Source organism: Citrus sinensis, chromosome 4, assembly GCF_022201045.2.
Source record: "Citrus sinensis cultivar Valencia sweet orange chromosome 4, DVS_A1.0, whole genome shotgun sequence".
NCBI classification, from domain to species: Eukaryota; Viridiplantae; Streptophyta; class Magnoliopsida; order Sapindales; family Rutaceae; genus Citrus; species Citrus sinensis.
Window position 1 is genome coordinate 2,499,006 of NC_068559.1, and position 9,013 is coordinate 2,508,018.

The following is a 9,013-nucleotide window of genomic DNA, read 5'->3' on the forward strand; positions in this document are numbered from 1 at the left end:
CTCCTCATTCGTTGTTTGATATCTACTTGCCCTTATGCTAATACATCTCCCCATATTAATTAATCATCAAGAAGTCCCATCTCCCTCTCTCTCTCCTCTTTCAATCCAATCAATAAATAAGCTCATTAGGAGTATTTCATATACTACACACAAAGCTAGAGAGTCAAAGACTCAAAAGAGAAACACAAAGGCAAGGGTAGTAATGGAGGCGGCTCTGGTTTTAAATTCAGCGGTAGCTCTAGCGATTGCTTTCTTGTTGGGTCATATCTACAAAACGGTGTGGTTAAAGTGTGAAACTATGAGAAGGAAGCTCCGAATGCAAGGTATCAAAGGCCCGCCACCTTCGATTCTATACGGGAACTTGCCGGAGATGCAAAAGATCCAAGCAAACGCTGCCAAACCATCCAGTACTAGTCTTGCTTCTGATATTGTCGCCCACGACTACACTTCGACGCTCTTTCCATACTTCGAGCAATGGAGAAAAGAATACGGTAAGCTTCCATTTTGACCCCCCCCAAAAAAAAAAGAAGAAGAGAGACTTTATATTAATTTCAAGTTTATAAATATGTTATTATCACTAAGATGGCGACGTTCACACAGGAGAATCACCAATAGTCTAGTACTGAGTGTGAACATACATATGTAAGCTGGCTAGATGCTAAAATTTTGCCAAATAATGCCAGGCTGTGTGATCAGTAAGTCAACTTTACTTGCATAAAAGGTGCATGGCTAGGTCTACTCGTTCAGTCTGACTGAAACAGCTCGCCATGAGATCGACTACGACTAATTTAGTCGGCAGATTTTATTATTTTTTCCAATTTTTATTTTTCACTAATATGTGATTCTTTTATTGCGTGTATTACGATACTAATAGTGATATATTGTGTTCCAAGGACTAATAATTTAAAATTTAAAACATATGTATAACCTAACGACTTTCTGATGGTGAATGATATTTTATTCTTATGATGATAGATTTTGGTCAAATCCAAAACCAATTTGGCTCAAACCTGGCTTGGTCCCTTCAATAATTAAAGTCTAGATATCCTCAGAACCTTAATTAAGGTACCCCAACAGTTTAACACAATCATTGTACAATTCTAAAACATTAGTTATTAGTAGAAGTTTGTATCTATTCTGAACATTAGTTTTTTCAATTAAAATGGACTCAAAATGGGGATGAGTTGTTAAAAGACAATTATTTTACTTGTTTTTCTACAAATTTTATTGTGTTCGAATTTGTGTTTTTTAACAAAATTTTTGTAGTGCTCATCCGCAAATTTTTATTTGTAATTTGATTTAAAGGCATGGCATGGCATGCAGGTCCAATATACACGTATTCAACAGGAATGAGGCAACATTTGTATGTGAATCAACCGGAGCTAGTGAAGGAAATGAATCAGAGCATTTCTCTGGACCTAGGTAAGCCTTCGTATGTGACTAAGAGACTTGCTCCCATGCTTGGCAATGGCCTTTCGAGGTCCAATGGCCATTGTTGGGCTCAGCAGAGAAAAATTGTTGCTCCCGAATTCTTCATGGACAAGGTCAAGGTAACAACACATCCATCACTGTTCATTTAAAATTTTAGACAATTGCTCTTCCATCACTGTTTATAAAGGAGTAATGTTAGAAATATCAACATTTGAGTATTAAGATGGTAGCATAGTATCTTATCAATTCATAAAATTCATCTTTCACTAATATAAAGCAGTAGAGATTGAATTGGGAGTTAATTCTATTTTAGAGAAAATTTTAGATCAAATTCCAGACAATCATATAATAGTGTCATATTGGTTTGAATAGTCAATTTGTATTTGTAGTATTACTAGTGAAAATGTCAAATGTGGCCCCTTGTTGAGCAGGGGATGGTGGGGATAATGGTAGAGTCTACACAACCATTGTTGAGAAAGTGGCAAGACTGCGTAGAAGCTGAAGATGGAGTGAATGCAGACATTAGAGTGGATGAAGATTTGAGGGAAGTCTCGGCAGATGTAATCTCCAGGGCTAGTTTCGGAAGCTCCAATCTCAGAGGCAAAGAAATTTTCGCAAAACTTAGGAGCCTTCAAAAAGCCATTTCTAATCAAAGCTTCCTCTTCGGGGCCACCAATTTTGCGTATGCATGTTTTCCTTTCAATCACTATCACTACATAATAAGCTACATTTTAATACCTGCAACTTTTGTAATTACACTGTTAATGCAGAGGCAGATTTTTAGCTATGAAGAAGCATGACAATATTGGAAATTTGGAAAAGGAAATTGAATCATTAATATGGGACACAGTGAAGGAACGTGAGCAACAATGTGCAGGGGCATCTTCGTCTTCGTCATCGGATCTAATGCAGTTGATACTGGAGGGTGCCGTCAAAGATCAGAGTCTTGGCAAGGATTCATCAAAGCGATTCATAGTTGATAATTGCAAGAACATTTATTTTGCTGGCCATGAATCCACTGCTGTTGCTGCCTCCTGGTGCCTGATGCTGCTCGCACTGCATCCTGAATGGCAAAATCATATCCGCACTGAGCTGACTCAGGTTTGCGGGGATAGCTTGCTGGATGCAGATTCACTTCCCCACTTGAAAACGGTAAATGGAAACTAGACCCATCTTCATTCATGTGAGCGCGAGTTTGAATTACAGGTTTTAGGTGAAAAAAAATGTTCCCATTAGCTTACAGCATTTTGATTCTTGCCCTCTCAAGTTCATAGGTTTTTTATTGATCTAAAATCCTGGTTCTGCACTGTTTTGTGACAGCGAAATTTACGAATCCACTAACCAAATATTTCAGTTGTGTTTTTAAAATTAAGCTGAAGCATGTCGGTTACAATAGGGTACCTAGTAATATGACAAAACTTGCATTCAACAGGTGACTATGGTGATTCAGGAATCATTGCGGCTATACCCTCCGGCAGCATTCGTGTCAAGGGAGGCACTTGAAGACACTCAAATCGGGAACATTAAAATTCCAAAGGGTCTATGCTTATGGACTCTGATTCCGACTCTACACAGGGACACTGACATTTGGGGACACGATGCAAACGAGTTTAAACCTGAGAGATTTGCGGAAGGCATCTCAAAAGCTTGCAAAATCCCTCAGGCTTATGTCCCGTTTGGAGTGGGGCCTCGGCTGTGCTTGGGCAGAAACTTTGCGATGGTTCAGTTGAAAATTGTGCTCTCTCTAATTGTCTCCAAGTTTAGTTTCTCAATATCACCAAATTACAAGCACTCTCCCGCTTTCAGAATGATTGTAGAGCCTCGATACGGTGTACAAATCCTCCTCCGGAAGATCTAATTTGGATTGATTAGTTGGCTTGGCGTGTTTGATGAAATCAAAAATTATCTGACAATGTTTTTGATCAATTATAAATGAACAGACAATGTTTTAGCTATACTTTCATTTCTCTTAGAATTTGTTTTTATCACTTCAGGTTATTAATAAATTTTTATCGTACACAAATCAAAATTCTAACATGATTCCCTTTTTTTTTCCAATAAAAAATTAGAGCTAGCAATAAAACTATTTTTGATTAGTTTCAGGTGAAAAAAAAAAATCTTTCTAGCTACCGCATACTTCGAGCTATAATTAGTGATCCCCGTCTGTCAATTCTGCTGCACCTCAAATTACCCATTAGCCTAAATTTGAAATAATCATTTGGAGGCTTCTAATTATAAATGCTAATCCATGTCATGATTATGAATTGCATGCACATACGTAATCAACAGCCGTCCGTTGCCGGCCACCGTACGTTATATAGGTCGTCGCCATGGCGAATACCATCAGCATCCTCGTATTCGCCACCTTCCTCCTCCATCTCACCACCGCCTCCTACTCCGATGTACCTTCTTCTCAAGCAGCCACCGGACAGGTAAATTCTTGTGCATGTATTGATTAATATAATGCTTTTGTCGTCGCGCTAATTAAGGAAAATGATGTTCGATTATTGTAGGAGGTCCAATCAGCAAGAGTAGCATCAGCACCAAAGCCCGAGAAAAGAGTACTTAAGGGACAGCACAAAATATTCAAGAAAAGGAAAGCTAGCGCTGCATTCGCAGTTATTCCAGGCAAGAAATATTGTGTGCCGAAGGAAAATCTTAGCGAAGTTACATTGAAAGAACAGATAGAATGGGGCTGCATGCAAGGTGTTGATTGCGATCCCGTCGTCAACATGAAAGAAATCAGCTGTGCCGATCAATCGTGGTACGTCAAGGCGGCGTACGTCATGAATTATTACTTCAACGCCCACGGCCGCGATGAAGCCAGCTGCTATTTTAACAATAACGCCATGCTTACATATGACAATCCAAGTAAGTACTACTTACAGGAAAAAGAAAATGTTTATATAAATCAAATTATTCAAGATATTATTTTTATGTTGAGATTTTAACATGAATTATTTTCCCTTTTTTTGTGTTTAATTGCAGGTAATGCTACATGTCCAATGTTTTGAGATTATTTTGCCTGGAATAGTTCATTGATCATGCGGGTGATCTGCTAATTAATTAAGGGGCTAGCTCTTGTAATCGAATTGATGCAGATTCATTTTTTCTTTATACAAATTGATCATTACAAGATGTTCAATTAATAACATTAGTAGTGACATTAATGAATTGATGCAAATACTTTGCTTTTAATATTATTTGCCAAAGCAATCCTAAATGGACATTCATATCTTCACATCATTATTGCATCAGGGGCCTATTTGATAAAACGTAAAACTATGTCCTCAGTTGTGAAATTATAAAAAATTAGGTATCTGATAGTATTTTTCGTTCCGTGATTGTTAGGGCATGGCACGGGCTTAGCCCATTGCCATTTGCCTGCAAGTGCTGGGCTTGGCTCTCGGGCCTCAGCACGAGGTCTACCCGTCTTAAAAAAAATTTACAAACTAAAATGAAAGTTTTTCTGCTAAGCTACATTATTCTTACATACTGATAGTTAAAATCTAATAGAGTGATACTACATTTTTTTTTCAATAATTTCTTAATCTTCACATCCCTTTTACTGGTATAGGTTTTTTTTAATGAATTATATGAGATTATTAGTTATATTATAACTCATATTATATGAGAATATCTTCTTTAATATTCGAGGGATGTCTTTAAATTACATGAGATAGTCAATTTCTTAAATTATATAAAGCAACTACTTATTAGCTTATCATATAATCCAGTAGAAGAATGTCATTTCACTTAAAATAAAAAAGATTGAGATACTACTCGAGAGGTATCGCGTTATTTGATTTAATTATAAGGGTACTTTAATTGTTGTCAATAGGGACCAAGATCTACTTGATATGCATATTAGTTAAATTCTTTACTTGTAAACAACTACTTATTAGCCTATTATAGAATCCAATAAATGGATGTAACAAGTCATTACTTGAGAATATATGAAAATTTAGGGACCATGATGTTGAGCAACTACATATTAACTTATCGTACAATCAATCCAATAGATGATTATTATTTCATTTACTACTTAAGAAGTGTCGTATTATTTAATTTTTGTCAATAGGAAGCAAGATCTATTCGATATGCATATATTAGTTAAATTCTTTACTTGTAAACAACTACTTATTAGCCTATTATAGAATCCAATAAATGAATTTTATCTCAATCAACAATCCTTACTTGAAAATATATGAAAATTTAGGTAACATGATGTTGTGTATATATTGTGGTTACTAGTAGGAATGTGATTACGAAAGTTAACAACTAAGGTTGGCAAAACTTTGATTCTTATACATGCCTATATTACATGTTCTAAACAAATCTCTCACTTTCATTAAAAGTATGATAAATCTTAAATGGAAGCCACCCATCACAAAAACCTGGCGGAATTTTCCCAGTGGCCCAACGTGGCCCCAATTTAAAGAGTGCTGCTTTTAGTTGGTCTGCTAAAGACCTCAGAATTTTGCTTTTCTCATCAAATGATTAAAGGCAATGGTGCCTTTAGAAGGAAACAACTTTAATGAGAAGACTTATCGGTTGTGCAATGAGGTCAGCCAAACCTTCTCCATCTCTCTCTCCAAACCCCCCCCCCCCCCCCCCCCCCCCCCCTCCCCCCCACCCCAAAAAAAACCCAAAAAAAAAAAATTGCAAACAAAAATAATTAAATAATAAACCCACATGGAATCAAATACAATAACCTCTACTTTTTTCTTTATTTTATTTTATTTTTGTCTCCGAACAACTCCACCAAACCTATGACAATTAATGGGGCCAATTCCAGTCAATATTGCTGATCTATATAGCAGCTTTGTTTTCAATAATTTGTGAAATGGTACTGAAACATGCATATTCTGATTAAAGAAAATGTTTAGTCATCCGACGATGTAAGGGCATAAAAACAAATGGGTGTAATTATGGTTATGAAACTGTTAAATTATTAATAAAATTAATGTGTGGTCCAGTGATCTTATCAAAACACAGAGACCAAAACTAATGGTTTATTTTATTTTATATATTACTCATGAGCCCAAGACCTTCACATGTTATGCTTCTGAAGCTCTTGGTTTTGGAGCTAATGTTATCAGAATCGATGAATGAATTCAATAGTTTTTTTTTATTGATTTTATTAGATTAAAATCTGTTGATGGTGTATAAAATGAATCTTAATTATTGTCACTCAACTTAGTTTGTAATGATTCAACACCTAATTACAACTGTGAATGGGCTTGATTTTGGTAAAATTGTTCCCCATATATGTGTCTTTTTTGCCATACATTGCACATAAAAATAGTTCATTCCAAGCCATCATCATGCACAGGAAAAAGATAAAATCAGAGATGTGGGAGCATCATTAGATATTACATCAAAATACGAGAGTAATCAAGAACTACTCCAACTACTTTCATCTAAACCCCACTTTAAATAATACATTGACTTGCATTACATATATGTAATATGATATTATATAAAATAAATTAAGATAATCCAAATTTATCTCCAGTGTCAACCTCTTCAATATCGGAGCCCACATTTTCGGTATATTAAATCATATGTTATCCGAAAATTACATTAGGTCTCGACTAATTCAGATTCGAGTCGAGTAGAACCATTGGGGCTGCAAAGCTCTTCCAACAAGTATTTAATGCAGCTGCATTCTCAAGCCTCAAACCGAAAATCTTAGTTAAGTTAGAACATGCCCTTACCAATTGATATACGCGCTTGTTGGTTTTGGAGCCCACATTTAAATAGTGTACATATACACACATGAAATTAAATTACTTATTTATCAAATGGTAAATCACTTCTATTCTTACATATATTTTTTGGAGATAAATTTCTTACTATTAATTAGAGGTAAATCTAACTCATTTTGAGTCCAAATACATAATAATAAATTACAATATAATATTAAAAATAAACTTTAATGGGATTGTAATATAATATTAAAAAAATAATTCACATACATAAAGATCTTACAATACTCTTTTCAACCTCATACATTTGGATCTAATTAGCTATAATTTCTTCAATATTTTGCACCGGATTCTTTGGATTGGTGAAGATTTAATTACTGTGACATATTATTATTCAATTATATTACTAGTTACAGCCTTATATTTTATTCTGCATAAATGTTCAAATTTATCAATAAAGAAAATCACATTTATGTAAAGTAGGGTAACTCTCTTTTTGACTAAAATGCATGTCCCAGAAAAAATAAAACCAATAATACAATATCTATCACTACCAAAAGCTGTAGGTTGGTTTGTTATCAATTATCATACACACAACAAAACCCTCATCAGCCACCAAAACCACCATCACCATACCACCATCATCAAAAAGCCCCTCAACAAAGGCCATGGGAGAAAAAGAGAAGAACAAGAAGAACAAGAAGCAAAAACACCAACACCCAAATGACCAAACAACAAAACCAACATCAGCATCTTCATCATCATCATCAGATAACATATCTTTCAAGCCTAGCTCTGAAGTAAAAGGTCTCAAATTCGGCGGCCAGTTCATCGTTAAATCGTTCACCATCCGGCGAGCAAGACCCCTTGAGCTTCTCAAAATCCTTTCATATCCCCCAGCTGTAGTAACCAAAACCAACAACAACAATAACAACAAAACCCCATTTGCTTCAACTACAAGTTACTTGCCTACAAACTTCACAATACTAGCTCATCATGCTTGGCATACATTAACCCTAGGGCTTGGCACCAAAAAATCAAAAGTAGTTTTATTTGTATTTGAATCTGAGAGCATGAAGCAAGCTGTGGACAGAATTTGGCCACCGGAAATTCCTCTAGGGGAGGTGAACAAGAAGCTCATCAGAGGCTTCACAGGCTTTGAAATGGCAAGATTCAAGTTCAGAAAAGGTTGCATAACTTTCTATGTTTATGCAGTGAGGCGACAAGGTAACATGGGATTTGCTTGTGCTGATGATTTGAGAACAATTTTGCAATCTGTTGTTGCACTTAATGATTTCTTGGATCACACTGCCATGCTCGCAATGCCTAATCAAAGAAGCATTAGCTATTGTACTCCTCAAGTCGCCATGGCAGCTCACTAGGCATTACATTGAGTAATGTTTTTCATTTTGATCACTTTTATTTTTATTTTTTTTCCTTATGATGGGGGTTAATTGGTTTATTATTGGTTAGTGACTGATATTGAAGTTTGTGAAAAAAAGAATTATATTGTTGTATCAATAAATAAATTTGGACCATTTTGCAGCAGCTTATGTTTCTGGGCAAATCTGAGCAGAAGCAGTTAATCTTTTTATCAAAAAGCATATTCCATTGAATAAATAATATTTATTTTTATTTTTATTTTCATTTTACCATTCTTATATTCTTTTGTTTTTCCTATTATTTTTTGCCACATTACAAAGCAACCATAACCGACACTATATAGTGAAATTATGACTGCCCACATATGCAATTAAATGCTAGAAATTGATTTGGGTTCCTTGATTAAAATTTTTTTATAAGTTGAGAGATCAATTTGTTTATTTATTAGTTATACTATTGGAGTCAAATTAATAAATGAATGGTTATGC

The 9,013-nt window shown here is 35.2% G+C and overlaps 3 protein-coding genes across 3 annotated transcripts; all 3 read left to right on the forward strand.

The window, feature by feature from the left end:
- Positions 1–3,388, forward strand: LOC102621309 (cytochrome P450 714A1-like). The gene is made up of 5 exons (XM_006486044.4): positions 1–491; positions 1,324–1,550; positions 1,863–2,113; positions 2,202–2,583; positions 2,864–3,388. Exons 1-5 carry the CDS (start codon positions 35–37, stop codon positions 3,287–3,289), a joined length of 1,743 nt encoding a protein of 580 aa, XP_006486107.3. The 5' UTR covers positions 1–34; the 3' UTR covers positions 3,290–3,388.
- A 128-nt stretch (positions 3,389–3,516) lies between these two features.
- LOC102621040 (PLASMODESMATA CALLOSE-BINDING PROTEIN 5-like) lies at positions 3,517–4,637 on the forward strand. The gene is made up of 3 exons (XM_006486043.4): positions 3,517–3,863; positions 3,945–4,302; positions 4,420–4,637. The coding sequence occupies exons 1-3, from the start codon at positions 3,762–3,764 to the stop codon at positions 4,443–4,445; spliced, it is 486 nt and encodes a 161-aa protein (XP_006486106.1). The 5' UTR covers positions 3,517–3,761; the 3' UTR covers positions 4,446–4,637.
- Positions 4,638–7,683: 3,046 nt separating this feature from the next.
- Positions 7,684–8,690, forward strand: LOC102620747 (uncharacterized). Its single transcript, XM_006486042.4, has one exon. The coding sequence runs from the start codon at positions 7,811–7,813 to the stop codon at positions 8,522–8,524; it is 714 nt and encodes a 237-aa protein (XP_006486105.1). The 5' UTR covers positions 7,684–7,810; the 3' UTR covers positions 8,525–8,690.
- Positions 8,691–9,013: the final 323 nt, after the last annotated feature.